Source organism: Girardinichthys multiradiatus, chromosome 3, assembly GCF_021462225.1.
Source record: "Girardinichthys multiradiatus isolate DD_20200921_A chromosome 3, DD_fGirMul_XY1, whole genome shotgun sequence".
NCBI lineage: Eukaryota > Metazoa > Chordata > Actinopteri > Cyprinodontiformes > Goodeidae > Girardinichthys > Girardinichthys multiradiatus.
Genome location: NC_061796.1, coordinates 41,563,990 through 41,579,236, shown reverse-complemented (window position 1 = coordinate 41,579,236; position 15,247 = coordinate 41,563,990). Strand labels below are relative to the sequence as shown.

Here is a 15,247-nt window from a genome sequence, read left to right as displayed (position 1 = left end):
AAAAATGGCAGCATTAAACACAACACAATAAAAAGTGCACAATACCAAAACCAGAAACTACAGTAATACAATAAATAGAATACAATACAAATACTGCAACAATACAATAAAAGCTCTTGCCTCAACTTCAGCTCATTCCACTGAAGTTCAGCCAGATGCCTCAGCTCCTGCCTCTGCTGAAGGTTAGCCATATGCTTCAGCTCATTCTGCTGAATGCCTCTGAAGATCAGCCAGATGCTGCTGCTCCTCCGGCTGAAGGTCAACCAGTTGCTTCAGCCCGTGGCTCCGAAGATCAGCAAGATGCTGCTGCTCCTTTCGCTGAAGGTCAGCCAGACGTTTTACTTTCTGCTTCTGCTGAAGGTCAACCAAATACTTCAGCTCGTTTCACTGAAGGCCTCTGAAGATCAGCCAGATGCTGCTGGTCCCTCTGCTGATGGTCAGCCAGATGCCGCTTGAGCCCAAAACTCCGCTAAAAAGCAGCTAGATGCTTTAGCTCTTGCCTCAACTGAAGGTCAGCTAGACGTTTCAGCTCGTTCCACTGACAATCTCCCAGATGCTTCAGCCCTGGCCTCTGCTGAAAGTCAACCAGATGCTTCAGCCACTGCCTCCAAAGATCAGCAATATGCTGCTGCTCCTTTTGCTGAAGGTCAGCCAGACACTTCAGCTTTGGCCTCCACTGAAGGTCAGCCATATGCTTCAGCTCTGCTCCTTCCACTGAAGATCAGCCAGACGTTTTCGTTTCTGCTTCTGCTGAAGGTCAGCCAGATGCTTCAACTCGTTCCACTGAAGGCCACTGAAGATCAGACAGATGCTGCTGCTGCTCCTTCAGCTGAAGGTCATCCAGACACCTCAGCTTAGGACCACCTCTTGGCCATCCACCTGAACTCTGTTTTTGTTTTGGTTCTTGCTGTCTCATATTCCTCCTGATTAGTTCCTCTCTTAGTTCATTGGTCCGCACTCCATTTCACTCAGTATTTAAGCTCTCTGGTTTTCATTGTTCTCCACCAGTTTCTACTGATGTCAACCCTGTTATCATCCCTGGATGTTTCCTTGTTCTTGTCCTGCCTTGAATCATTTCCAGACAGTCTGTAACTCTTTTGTTTACCATTACTAAAACTACACAAGAGTACCATGCTGCTACATTGCTCGTTCCTGCACGTTGGTCCTACAACAACCTCACACAGCCCGACACTACAGTAATACAAGAAAAGAGTACAATACGAAGACAGCAACTACAATCATAATACAATAAAAACTGTAAAATGCCAACAATAAAAAACAGCAGCAATATTCACAATACAATCAAATCTGTCCAATACAAAATCAGAAAAAACAATAAAATTAAAACAATACTTAAAACAGCAACAACAGTAATACAGTAAAAACAGAACAATACAAAAATGGCCCAACAATCAAAGTACAAAAAAACAGCAGTACCAATCACAGTACAATCAAAACTGTACAATACACAATCCGAAACATCAGGAATACAATAGAAGAAAACAATACAAATACAGTAAAACTAGTACAATACATATAAGGCAACAACAGTTATACAACAAACACAGTACAATACAAAAATCAACATATAATAAAAATGGCAGCAATAAACACAACACAATAAAAAGTGTACAATACCAAAACCAGAAACTACAGTAATACAATATATAGAATACAATACAAATACTGCAACAATACAATAAAAACAGAAAAATACAACCTCAACACAATACAATACAAATTGTACAAATTCAAAACATCAAAAATACAATGAAACTGTACAACGCAAAAGTAGCAACAACAATATCCATACAGAAAATAAAACAATACAAAAACAGCAACAACGATAACAAAACAGAGGGTATAATTCAAAACAGTAAGAACATCATTAATAATGTAGTACAGACCGTAGAATACAAAACAATAGTCACAATACAAACAAAACTGTTCAATACCAAATCTGAAACATCAGTAATACAATAAAAAGAGTACAATACAAAATACAGCAACAATGACACAATAAAACAGAACAATACAAAAACCGCAACACAAATTCAACACCGCTAAACGTCAGCCAGATGCTTCAGCTCCTGCCTCTGCTGAAGGTTAGCCAGACGCTGCTGCTCCTGCAGATAAAAAGAGAACAATACAAAATACAGCAACATCAGTTATACAATAAATATAATACAATACAAAACAGCAAGATCATTAAAAATTGTACAATACAAACAGTACAATATAAAAATCAACATATAATAAAAATGGCAGCATTAAACACAACACAATAAAAAGTGTACAATACCAAAACCAGAAACTACAGTAATACAATAAATAGAATACAATATAAATACTGCAACAATACAATAAAAGCTCTTGCCTCAGCTTCAGCTCGTTCCACTGAAGGTCAGCCAGATGCTTCAGCCCCTGCCTCCGAGGAACAGCCAGATGCCTCAGCTCCTGCCTCTGCTGAAGGTTAGCCATATGCTTCAGCTCGTTCTGCTGAAGGCCTCTGAAGATCAGCCAGATGCTGCTGCTCCTCCGGCTGAAGGTCAACCAGTTGCTTCAGCCCGTGGCTCCGAAGATCAGCAAGATGCTGCTGCTCCTTTCGCTGAAGGTCAGCCAGACGTTTTACTTTCTGCTTCTACTGAAGGTCAACCAAATACTTCAGCTCGTTCCACTGAAGGCCTCTGAAGATCAGCCAGATGCTGCTGGTCCCTCTGCTGATGGTCAGCCAGATGCCGCTTGAGCCCAAAACTCCGCTAAAAAGCAGCTAGATGCTTTAGCTCTTGCCTCAACTGAAGGTCAGCTAGACGTTTCAGCTCGTTCCACTGACAATCTCCCAGATGCTTCAGCCCTGGCCTCCGCTGAAAGTCAACCAGATGCTTCAGCCACTGCCTCCAAAGATTAGCAAGATGCTGCTGCTCCTTTTGCTGAAGGTCAGCCAGACACTTCAGCTTTGGCCTCCACTGAAGGTCAGCCATATGCTTCAGCTCTGCTCCTTCCACTGAAGATCAGCCAGACGTTTTCGTTTCTGCTTCTGCTGAAGGTCAGCCAGATGCTTCAACTCGTTCCACTGAAGGCCACTGAAGATCAGCCAGATGCTGCTGCTGCTCCTTCTGCTGAAGGTCATCCAGACACCTCAGCTTAGGACCACCTCTTGGCCATCCACCTGAACTCTGTTTTTGTTTTGGTTCTTGCTGTCTCATATTCCTCCTGATTAGTTCCTCTCTTAGTTCATTGGTCCGCACTCCATTTCACTCAGTATTTAAGCTCTCTGGTTTTCATTGTTCTCCACCAGTTTCTACTGATGTCAACCCTGTTATCATCCCTGGATGTTTCCTTGTTCTTGTCCTGCCTTGAATCATTTCCAGCCAGTCTGTAACTCTTTTGTTTACCATTACTAAAACTACACAAGAGTACCATGCTGCTACATTGCTCGTTCCTGCACGTTGTTCCTACAACAACCTCACACAGCCCGACACTACAGTAATACAAGAAAAGAGTACAATACGAAGACAGCAACTACAATCATAATACAATAAAAATTGTAAAATGCCAACAATAAAAAACAGCAGCAATATTCACAATACAATCAAATCTGTCCAATACAAAATCAGAAAAAACAATAAAATTAAAACAATACTTAAAACAGCAACAACAGTAATACAGTAAAAACAGAACAATACAAAAATGGCCCAACAATCAAAGTACAAAAAAACAGCAGTACCAATCACAGTACAATCAAAACTGTACAATACACAATCCGAAACATCAGGAATACAATAGAAGAGAACAATACAAATACAGTAAAACTAGTACAATACATATAAGGCAACAACAGTTATACAACAAACACAGTACAATACAAAAATCAACATATAATAAAAATGGCAGCAATAAACACAACACAATAAAAAGTGTACAATACCAAAACCAGAAACTACAGTAATACAATAAATAGAATACAATACAAATACTGCAACAATACAATAAAAACAGAAAAATACAACCTCAACACAATACAATACAAATTGTACAAATTCAAAACATCAAAAATACAATGAAACTGTACAACGCAAAAGTAGCAACAACAATATCCATACAGAAAATAAAACAATACAAAAACAGCAACAGCGATAACAAAACAGAGGGTATAATTCAAAACAGTAAGAACATCATTAATAATGTAGTACAGACCGTGGAATACAAAACAATAGTCACAATACAAAAAAAACTGTTCAATACCAAATCTGAAACATCAGTAATACAATAAAAAGAGTACAATACAAAATACAGCAACAATGACACAATAAAACAGAACAATACAAAAACCGCAACACAAATTCAACACCGCTAAACGTCAGCCAGATGCTTCAGCTCCTGCCTCTGCTGAAGGTTAGCCAGACGCTGCTGCTCCTGCAGATAAAAGAGAACAATACAAAATACAGCAACATCAGTTATACAATACATATAATACAATACAAAACAGCAAGATCATTAAAAATTGTACAATACAAACAGTACAATATAAAAATCAACATATAATAAAAATGGCAGCATTAAACACAACACAATAAAAAGTGTACAATACCAAAACCAGAAACTACAGTAATACAATAAATAGAATACAATACAAATACTGCAACAATACAATAAAAGCTCTTGCCTCAGCTTCAGCTCGTTCCACTGAAGGTCAGCCAGATGCCTCAGCTCCTGCCTCTGCTGAAGGTTAGCCATATGCTTCAGCTCGTTCTACTGAAAGCCTCTGAAGATCAGCCAGATGCTGCTGGTCCCTCTGCTGATGGTCAGCCAGATGCCGCTTCAGCCCCAAACTGCGCTAAAAAGCAGCTAGATGCTTTAGCTCTTGCGTCAACTGAAGGTCAGCTAGACGATTCAGCTCGTTCCACTGACGATCTCCCTGATGCTTCAGCCCTGGCCTCCAAAGATCAGCAAGATGCTGCTGCTCCTTCCACTGAAGATCAGCCAGACGTTTTCGTTTCTGCTTCTGCTGAAGATCAGCCAGATGCTGCTGCTCCTCCCGCTGAAGGTCAACCAGATGCTTCAGCTCGTGGCTCCGAAGATCAGCAAGAGGCTGCTGCTCCTTCCACTGAAGATCAGCCAGACGTTTTCGTTTCTGCTTCTGCTGAAGGTCAACCAGATGCTTCAGCTCGTGGCTCCGAAGATCAGCAAGATGCTGCTGCTCCTTTCACTGAAGGTCAGCCAGACATTTTACTTTCTGCTTCTGCTGAAGGTCAGCCAAATGCTTCAGCTCGTTCCACTGAAGGCCTCTGAAGATCAGCCAGATGCCGCTTCAGCCCCAAACTCCGCTAAAAAGCAGCTAGATGCTTTAGCTCTTGCGACAACTGAAGGTCAGCTAGACGCTTCAGCTCATTCCACTGACGATCTCCCAGATGCTTCAGCCCTGGCCTCCAAAGATCAGCAAGATGCTGCTGCTCCTTCCACTGAAGATCAGCCAGACGTTTTCGTTTCTGCTTCTGCTGAAGATCAGCCAGATGCTGCTGCTCCTTCCACTGAAGATCAGCCAGACGTTTTCGTTTCTGCTTCTGCTGAAGGTCAACCAGATGCTTCAGCTCATGGCTCCGAAGATCAGCAAGATGCTGCTGCTCCTTTTGCTGAAGGTCAGCCAGACACTTCAGCTTTCGCCTCCACTGAAGATCAGCCATATGCTTCAGCTCTGCTCCTTCCACTGAAGATCAGCCAGACGTTTTAGTTTCTGCTTCTGCTGAAGGTCAGCCAAATGGTTCAACTCGTTCCACTGAAGGCCTCTGAAGATCAGCCAGATGCTGCTGCTGCTCCTTCTGCTGAAGGTCAGCCAGACACTTCAGCTTTGGCCTCCACTGAAGGTCAGCCATATGCTTCAGCTCTGCTCCTTCCACTGAAGATCAGCCAGACGTTTTCGTTTCTGCTTCTGCTGAAGGTCAGCCAGATGCTTCAACTCGTTCCACTGAAGGCCACTGAAGATCAGCCAGATGCTGCTGCTGCTCCTTCTGCTGAAGGTCATCCAGACACCTCAGCTTAGGACCAACTCTTGGCCATCCACCTGAACTCTGTTTTTGTTTTGGTTCTTGCTGTCTCATATTCCTACTGATTAGTTCCTCTCTTAATTCATTGGTCCGCACTCCATTTCACTCGGTATTTAAGCTCTCTGGTTTTCATTGTTCTCCACCAGTTTCTACTGATGTCAACCCTGTTATCATCCCTGGATGTTTCCTTGTTCTTGTCCTGCCTTGAATCATTTCCAGCCAGTCTGTAACTCTTTTGTTTACCATTACTAAAACTACACAAGAGTACCATGCTGCTACATTGCTCGTTCCTGCACGTTGGTCCTACAACAACCTCACACAGCCCGACACTACAGTAATACAAGAAAAGAGTACAATACGAAGACAGCAACTACAATCATAATACAATAAAAATTGTAAAATGTCAACAATAAAAAACAGCAGCAATATTCACAATACAATCAAATCTGTCCAATACAAAATCAGAAAAAACAATAAAATTAAAACAATACTTAAAACAGCAACAACAGTAATACAGTAAAAACAGAACAATACAAAAATGGCCCAACAATCAAAGTACAAAAAAACAGCAGTACCAATCACAGTACAATCAAAACTGTACAATACACAATCCGAAACATCAGGAATACAATAGAAGAAAACAATACAAATACAGTAAAACTAGTACAATACATATAAGGCAACAACAGTTATACAACAAACACAGTACAATACAAAAATCAACATATAATAAAAATGGCAGCAATAAACACAACACAATAAAAAGTGTACAATACCAAAACCAGAAACTACAGTAATACAATAAATAGAATACAATACAAACACTGCAACAATACAATAAAAACAGAAAAATACAACCTCAACACAATACAATACAAATTGTACAAATTCAAAACATCAAAAATACAATGAAACTGTACAACGCAAAAGTAGCAACAACAATATCCATACAGAAAATAAAACAATACAAAAACAGCAACAACGATAACAAAACAGAGGGTATAATTCAAAACAGTAAGAACATCATTAATAATGTAGTACAGACCGTAGAATACAAAACAATAGTCACAATACAAACAAAACTGTTCAATACCAAATCTGAAACATCAGTAATACAATAAAAAGAGTACAATACAAAATACAGCAACAATGACACAATAAAACAGAACAATACAAAAACCGCAACACAAATTCAACACCGCTAAACGTCAGCCAGATGCTTCAGCTCCTGCCTCTGCTGAAGGTTAGCCAGACGCTGCTGCTCCTGCAGATAAAAAGAGAACAATACAAAATACAGCAACATCAGTTATACAATACATATAATACAATACAAAACAGCAAGATCATTAAAAATTGTACAATACAAACAGTACAATATAAAAATCAACATATAATAAAAATGGCAGCATTAAACACAACACAATAAAAAGTGCACAATACCAAAACCAGAAACTACAGTAATACAATAAATAGAATACAATACAAATACTGCAACAATACAATAAAAGCTCTTGCCTCAGCTTCAGCTCATTCCACTGAAGGTCAGCCATATGCTTCAGCCCCTGCCTCCGAGGAACAGCCGGATGCCTCAGCTCCTGCCTCTGCTGAAGGTTAGCCATATGCTTCAGCTCGTTCTACTGAAAGCCTCTGAAGATCAGCCAGATGCTGCTGGTCCCTCTGCTGATGGTCAGCCAGATGCCGCTTCAGCCCAAAACTGCGCTAAAAAGCAGCTAGATGCTTTAGCTCTTGCGTCAACTGAAGGTCAGCTAGACGATTCAGCTCGTTCCACTGACGATCTCCCTGATGCTTCAGCCCTGGCCTCCAAAGATCAGCAAGATGCTGCTGCTCCTCCCGCTGAAGGTCAACCAGATGCTTCAGCTCGTGGCTCCGAAGATCAGCAAGATGCTGCTGCTCCTTTCGCTGAAGGTCAGCCAGACATTTTACTTTCTGCTTCTGCTGAAGGTCAGCCAAATGCTTCAGCTCGTTCCACTGAAGGCCTCTGATGGTCAGCCAGATGCCGCTTCAGCCCCAAACTCCGCTAAAAAGCAGCTAGATGCTTTATCTCTTGCGACAACTGAAGGTCAGCTAGACGCTTCAGCTCGTTCCACTGACGATCTCCCAGATGCTTCAGCCCTGGCCTCTGCTGAAAGTCAACCAGATGCTTCAGCCACTGCCTCCAAAGATCAGCAAGATGCTGCTGCTCCTTTTGCTGAAGGTCAGCCAGACACTTCAGCTTTGGCCTCCACTGAAGGTCAGCCATATGCTTCAGCTCTGCTCCTTCCACTGAAGATCAGCCAGACGTTTCGTTTCTGCTTCTGCTGAAGGTCAGCCAGATGCTTCAACTCGTTCCACTGAAGGCCACTGAAGATCAGCCAGATGCTGCTGCTGCTCCTTCTGCTGAAGGTCATCCAGACACCTCAGCTTAGGACCACCTCTTGGCCATCCACCTGAACTCTGTTTTTGTTTTGGTTCTTGCTGTCTCATATTCCTCCTGATTAGTTCCTCTCTTAGTTCATTGGTCCGCACTCCATTTCACTCAGTATTTAAGCTCTCTGGTTTTCAGTGTTCTCCACCAGTTTCTACTGATGTCAACCCTGTTATCATCCCTGGATGTTTCCTTGTTCTTGTCCTGCCTTGAATCATTTCCAGCCAGTCTGTAACTCTTTTGTTTACCATTACTAAAACTACACAAGAGTACCATGCTGCTACATTGCTCGTTCCTGCACGTTGGTCCTACAACAACCTCACACAGCCCGACACTACAGTAATACAAGAAAAGAGTACAATACGAAGACAGCAACTACAATCATAATACAATAAAAACTGTAAAATGTCAACAATAAAAAACAGCAGCAATATTCACAATACAATCAAATCTGTCCAATACAAAATCAGAAAAAACAATAAAATTAAAACAATACTTAAAACAGCAACAACAGTAATACAGTAAAAACAGAACAATACAAAAATGGCCCAACAATCAAAGTACAAAAAAACAGCAGTACCAATCACAGTACAATCAAAACTGTACAATACACAATCCGAAACATCAGGAATACAATAGAAGAAAACAATACAAATACAGTAAAACTAGTACAATACATATAAGGCAACAACAGTTATACAACAAACACAGTACAATACAAAAATCAACATATAATAAAATGGCAGCAATAAACACAACACAATAAAAAGTGTACAATACCAAAACCAGAAACTACAGTAATACAATAAATAGAATACAATACAAATACTGCAACAATACAATAAAAACAGAAAAATACAACCTCAACACAATACAATACAAATTGTACAAATTCAAAACATCAAAAATACAATGAAACTGTACAACGCAAAAGTAGCAACAACAATATCCATACAGAAAATAAAACAATACAAAAACAGCAACAGCGATAACAAAACAGAGGGTATAATTCAAAACAGTAAGAACATCATTAATAATGTAGTACAGACCGTAGAATACAAAACAATAGTCACAATACAAACAAAACTGTTCAATACCAAATCTGAAACATCAGTAATACAATAAAAAGAGTACAATACAAAATACAGCAACAATGACACAATAAAACAGAACAATACAAAAACCGCAACACAAATTCAACACCGCTAAACGTCAGCCAGATGCTTCAGCTCCTTCCTCCGCTGAAGGTCAACCAGATGCTTCAGCCCCAACCACCGCTAAAAAGCAGCTAGAAACTTCAGCTCCTGCCTCTGCTGAAGGTTAGCCAGACGCTGCTGCTCCTGCAGATAAAAAGAGAACAATACAAAATACAGCAACATCAGTTATACAATACATATAATACAATAAAAAACAGCAAGATCATTAAAAATTGTACAATACAAACAGTACAATATAAAAATCAACATATAATAAAAATGGCAGCATTAAACACAACACAATAAAAAGTGCACAATACCAAAACCAGAAACTACAGTAATACAATAAATAGAATACAATACAAATACTGCAACAATACAATAAAAGCTCTTGCCTCAGCTTCAGCTCGTTCCACTGAAGGTCAGCCAGATGCCTCAGCTCCTGCCTCTGCTGAAGGTTAGCCATATGCTTCAGCTCGTTCTACTGAAAGCCTCTGAAGATCAGCCAGATGCTGCTGGTCCCTCTGCTGATGGTCAGCCAGATGCCGCTTCAGCCCCAAACTGCGCTAAAAAGCAGCTAGATGCTTTAGCTCTTGCGTCAACTGAAGGTCAGCTAGACGATTCAGCTCGTTCCACTGACGATCTCCCTGATGCGTCAGCCCTGGCCTCCAAAGATCAGCAAGATGCTGCTGCTCCTTCCACTGAAGATCAGCCAGACGTTTTTGTTTCTGCTTCTGCTGAAGATCAGCCAGATGCTGCTGCTCCTCCCGCTGAAGGTCAACCAGATGCTTCAGCTCATGGCTCCGAAGATCAGCAAGATGCTGCTGCTCCTTTCGCTGAAGGTCAGCCAGACATTTTACTTTCTGCTTCTGCTGAAGGTCAGCCAAATGCTTCAGCTCGTTCCACTGAAGGCCTCTGAAGATCAGCCAGATGCCGCTTCAGCCCCAAACTCCGCTAAAAAGCAGCTAGATGCTTTAGCTCTTGCGACAACTGAAGGTCAGCTAGACGCTTCAGCTCATTCCACTGACGATCTCCCAGATGCTTCAGCCCTGGCCTCCAAAGATCAGCCAGATGCTGCTGCTCCTTCCACTGAAGATCAGCCAGACGTTTTCGTTTCTGCTTCTGCTGAAGGTCAACCAGATGCTTCAACTCGTTCCACTGAAGGCCACTGAAGATCAGCCAGATGCTGCTGCTCCTTTCGCTGAAGGTCAGCCAGACACTTCAGCTTTCGCCTCCACTGAAGATCAGCCATATGCTTCAGCTCTGCTCCTTCCACTGAAGATCAGCCAGACGTTTTAGTTTCTGCTTCTGCTGAAGGTCAGCCAAATGGTTCAACTCGTTCCACTGAAGGCCTCTGAAGATCAGCCAGATGCTGCTGCTGCTCCTTCTGCTGAAGGTCAGCCAGACACTTCAGCTTTGGCCTCCACTGAAGGTCAGCCATATGCTTCAGCTCTGCTCCTTCCACTGAAGATCAGCCAGACGTTTTCGTTTCTGCTTCTGCTGAAGGTCAGCCAGATGCTTCAACTCGTTCCACTGAAGGCCACTGAAGATCAGCCAGATGCTGCTGCTGCTCCTTCTGCTGAAGGTCATCCAGACACCTCAGCTTAGGACCACCTCTTGGCCATCCACCTGAACTCTGTTTTTGTTTTGGTTCTTGCTGTCTCATATTCCTCCTGATTAGTTCCTGTCTTAGTTCATTGGTCCACACTCCATTTCACTCAGTATTTAAGCTCTCTGGTTTTCATTGTTCTCCACCAGTTTCTACTGATGTCAACCCTGTTATCATCCCTGGATGTTTCCTTGTTCTTGTCCTGCCTTGAATCATTTCCAGCCAGTCTGTAACTCTTTTGTTTACCATTACTAAAACTACACAAGAGTACCATGCTGCTACATTGCTCGTTCCTGCACGTTGGTCCTACAACAACCTCACACAGCCCGACACTACAGTAATACAAGAAAAGAGTACAATACGAAGACAGCAACTACAATCATAATACAATAAAAATTGTAAAATGTCAACAATAAAAAACAGCAGCAATATTCACAATACAATCAAATCTGTCCAATACAAAATCAGAAAAAACAATAAAATTAAAACAATACTTAAAACAGCAACAACAGTAATACAGTAAAAACAGAACAATACAAAAATGGCCCAACAATCAAAGTACAAAAAAACAGCAGTACCAATCACAGTACAATCAAAACTGTACAATACACAATCCGAAACATCAGGAATACAATAGAAGAAAACAATACAAATAAAGTAAAACTAGTACAATACATATAAGGCAACAACAGTTATACAACAAACACAGTACAATACAAAAATCAACATATAATAAAAATGGCAGCAATAAACACAACACAATAAAAAGTGTACAATACCAAAACCAGAAACTACAGTAATACAATAAATAGAATACAATACAAACACTGCAACAATACAATAAAAACAGAAAAATACAACCTCAACACAATACAATACAAATTGTACAAATTCAAAACATCAAAAATACAATGAAACTGTACAACGCAAAAGTAGCAACAACAATATCCATACAGAAAATAAAACAATACAAAAACAGCAACAACGATAACAAAACAGAGGGTATAATTCAAAACAGTAAGAACATCATTAATAATGTAGTACAGACCGTAGAATACAAAACAATAGTCACAATACAAACAAAACTGTTCAATACCAAATCTGAAACATCAGTAATACAATAAAAAGAGTACAATACAAAATACAGCAACAATGACACAATAAAACAGAACAATACAAAAACCGCAACACAAATTCAACACCGCTAAACGTCAGCCAGATGCTTCAGCTCCTTCCTCCGCTGAAGGTCAACCAGATGCTTCAGCCCCAACCACCGCTAAAAAGCAGCTAGACACTTCAGCTCCTGCCTCTGCTGAAGGTTAGCCAGACGCTGCTGCTCCTGCAGATAAAAAGAGAACAATACAAAATACAGCAACATCAGTTATACAATAAATATAATACAATACAAAACAGCAAGATCATTAAAAATTGTACAATACAAACAATACAATACAAAAATCAACATATAATAAAAATGGCAGCATTAAACACAACACAATAAAAAGTGCACAATACCAAAACCAGAAACTACAGTAATACAATAAATAGAATACAATACAAATACTGCAACAATACAATAAAAGCTCTTGCCTCAGCTTCAGCTCGTTCCACTGAAGGTCAGCCAGATGCCTCAGCTCCTGCCTCTGCTGAAGGTTAGCCATATGCTTCAGCTCGTTCTACTGAAAGCCTCTGAAGATCAGCCAGATGCTGCTGGTCCCTCTGCTGATGGTCAGCCAGATGCCGCTTCAGCCCCAAACTGCGCTAAAAAGCAGCTAGATGCTTTAGCTCTTGCGACAACTGAAGGTCAGCTAGACGCTTCAGCTCGTTCCACTGACGATCTCCCAGATGCTTCAGCCCTGGCCTCTGCTGAAAGTCTACCATATGCTTCAGCCACTGCCTCCAAAGATCAGCAAGATGCTGCTGCTCCTTTTGCTGAAGGTCAGCCAGACACTTCAGCTTTCGCCTCCACTGAAGATCAGCCATATGCTTCAGCTCTGCTCCTTCCACTGAAGATCAGCCAGACGTTTTCGTTTCTGCTTCTGCTGAAGGTCAGCCAGATGCTTCAACTCGTTCCACTGAAGGCCACTGAAGATCAGCCAGATGCTGCTGCTGCTCCTTCTGCTGAAGGTCATCCAGACACCTCAGCTTAGGACCACCTCTTGGCTATCCACCTGAACTCTGTTTTTGTTTTGGTTCTTGCTGTCTCATATTCCTCCTGATTAGTTCCTCTCTTAGTTCATTGGTCCGCACTCCATTTCACTCAGTATTTAAGCTCTCTGGTTTTCATTGTTCTCCACCAGTTTCTACTGATGTCAACCCTGTTATCATCCCTGGATGTTTCCTTGTTCTTGTCCTGCCTTGAATCATTTCCAGCCAGTCTGTAACTCTTTTGTTTACCATTACTAAAACTACACAAGAGTACCATGCTGCTACATTGCTCGTTCCTGCACGTTGGTCCTACAACAACCTCACACAGCCCGACACTACAGTAATACAAGAAAAGAGTACAATACGAAGACAGCAACTACAATCATAATACAATAAAAACTGTAAAATGTCAACAATAAAAAACAGCAGCAATATTCACAATACAATCAAATCTGTCCAATACAAAATCAGAAGCAACAACAAAAACAAAACAATACAAAAACAGCAACAACAGTAATACAGTAAAAACAGAACAATACAAAAATGGCCCAACAATCAAAGTACAAAAAAACAGCAGTACCAATCACAGTACAATCAAAACTGTACAATACACAATCCGAAACATCAGGAATACAATAGAATAAAACAATACAAATACAGTAAAAGTAGTACAATACATATAAGGCAACAACAGTTATACAACAAACACAGTACAATACAAAAATCAACATATAATAAAAATGGCAGCAATAAACACAACACAATAAAAAGTGTACAATACCAAAACCAGAAACTACAGTAATACAATAAATAGAATACAATACAAATACTGCAACAATACAATAAAAACAGAAAAATACAACCTCAACACAATACAATACAAATTGTACAATTTCAAAACATCAAAAATACAATGAAACTGTACAACGCAAAAGTAGCGACAACAATATCCATACAGAAAATAAAACAATACAAAAACAGCAACAACGATAACAAAACAGAGGGTATAATTCAAAACAGCAAGAACATCATTAATAATGTAGTACAGACCGTGGAATACAAAACAATAGTGACAATACAAGCAAAACTACAATACAAAATCTGAAACAACAGTAATACAATAAAAAGAGTACAATACAAATACAGAAACAACAATAATACAATAAAGACAGTAAAACACAAAACAGCAAGAGCATCAACAATGATACAATAGAATGAGTGAAATACAAAAACAGCAACAATAATCATAACACAACGAAAACTGTTCAATACCAAATCAGAAACTACAGTATACGATAAAAAGAGTACAATTCAAATACAGCAACAATGATACAATAAAATAGAACAATACAAAAACCGCAACACAAATTTAACACCGCTGAAGGTCAGCCAGATGCTTCAGCTCCTGGCTCCGAAGATCAGCAAGATCATTAACAATTGTACAATACAAACAGTACAATACAAAAATCAACATATAATAAAATGGCAGCATTAAACACAACACAATAAAAAGTGTACAATACCAAAACCAGAAACTACAGTAATACAATAAATAGAATACAATACAAATACTGCAACAATACAATAAAAGCTCTTGCCTCATCTTCAGCTCGTTCCACTGAAGGTCAGCCAGATGCTTCAGCCCCTGCCTCTGCTGAAGGTCAGCCATATACTTCAGCTCGTTCTGCTGAAGGCCTCTGAAGATCAGCCAGATGCTGCTGGTCCATCTGCTGATGGTCAGCTAGACGCTTCAGCTCGTTCCTCTGAAGTTCTCCCAGATGCTTCAGGTCCAGCCTCTGCTGAAGGTCAACCAGATGCTGCTGCT

The 15,247-nt window shown here is 40.4% G+C and overlaps 1 protein-coding gene and 3 long non-coding RNA genes across 4 annotated transcripts; all 4 read left to right on the top strand.

The window, feature by feature from the left end:
- Positions 1–721: 721 nt before the first annotated feature.
- LOC124865386 lies at positions 722–1,479 on the top strand. The gene is made up of 2 exons (XR_007037562.1): positions 722–756; positions 836–1,479. It is a non-coding gene; the product is annotated as an uncharacterized LOC124865386 (long non-coding RNA).
- A 1,532-nt stretch (positions 1,480–3,011) lies between these two features.
- Positions 3,012–3,769, top strand: LOC124865387. The gene is made up of 2 exons (XR_007037563.1): positions 3,012–3,046; positions 3,126–3,769. It is a non-coding gene; the product is annotated as an uncharacterized LOC124865387 (long non-coding RNA).
- Positions 3,770–5,758: 1,989 nt separating this feature from the next.
- Positions 5,759–8,366, top strand: LOC124866151. Its single transcript, XM_047361828.1, has 2 exons — positions 5,759–5,938; positions 7,905–8,366. Exons 1-2 carry the CDS (start codon positions 5,759–5,761, stop codon positions 8,364–8,366), a joined length of 642 nt encoding a protein of 213 aa, XP_047217784.1.
- A 2,473-nt stretch (positions 8,367–10,839) lies between these two features.
- On the top strand, positions 10,840–11,894 carry LOC124865357. Its single transcript, XR_007037555.1, has 2 exons — positions 10,840–11,061; positions 11,251–11,894. It is a non-coding gene; the product is annotated as an uncharacterized LOC124865357 (long non-coding RNA).
- The last annotated feature ends 3,353 nt before the right edge of the window (positions 11,895–15,247 follow it).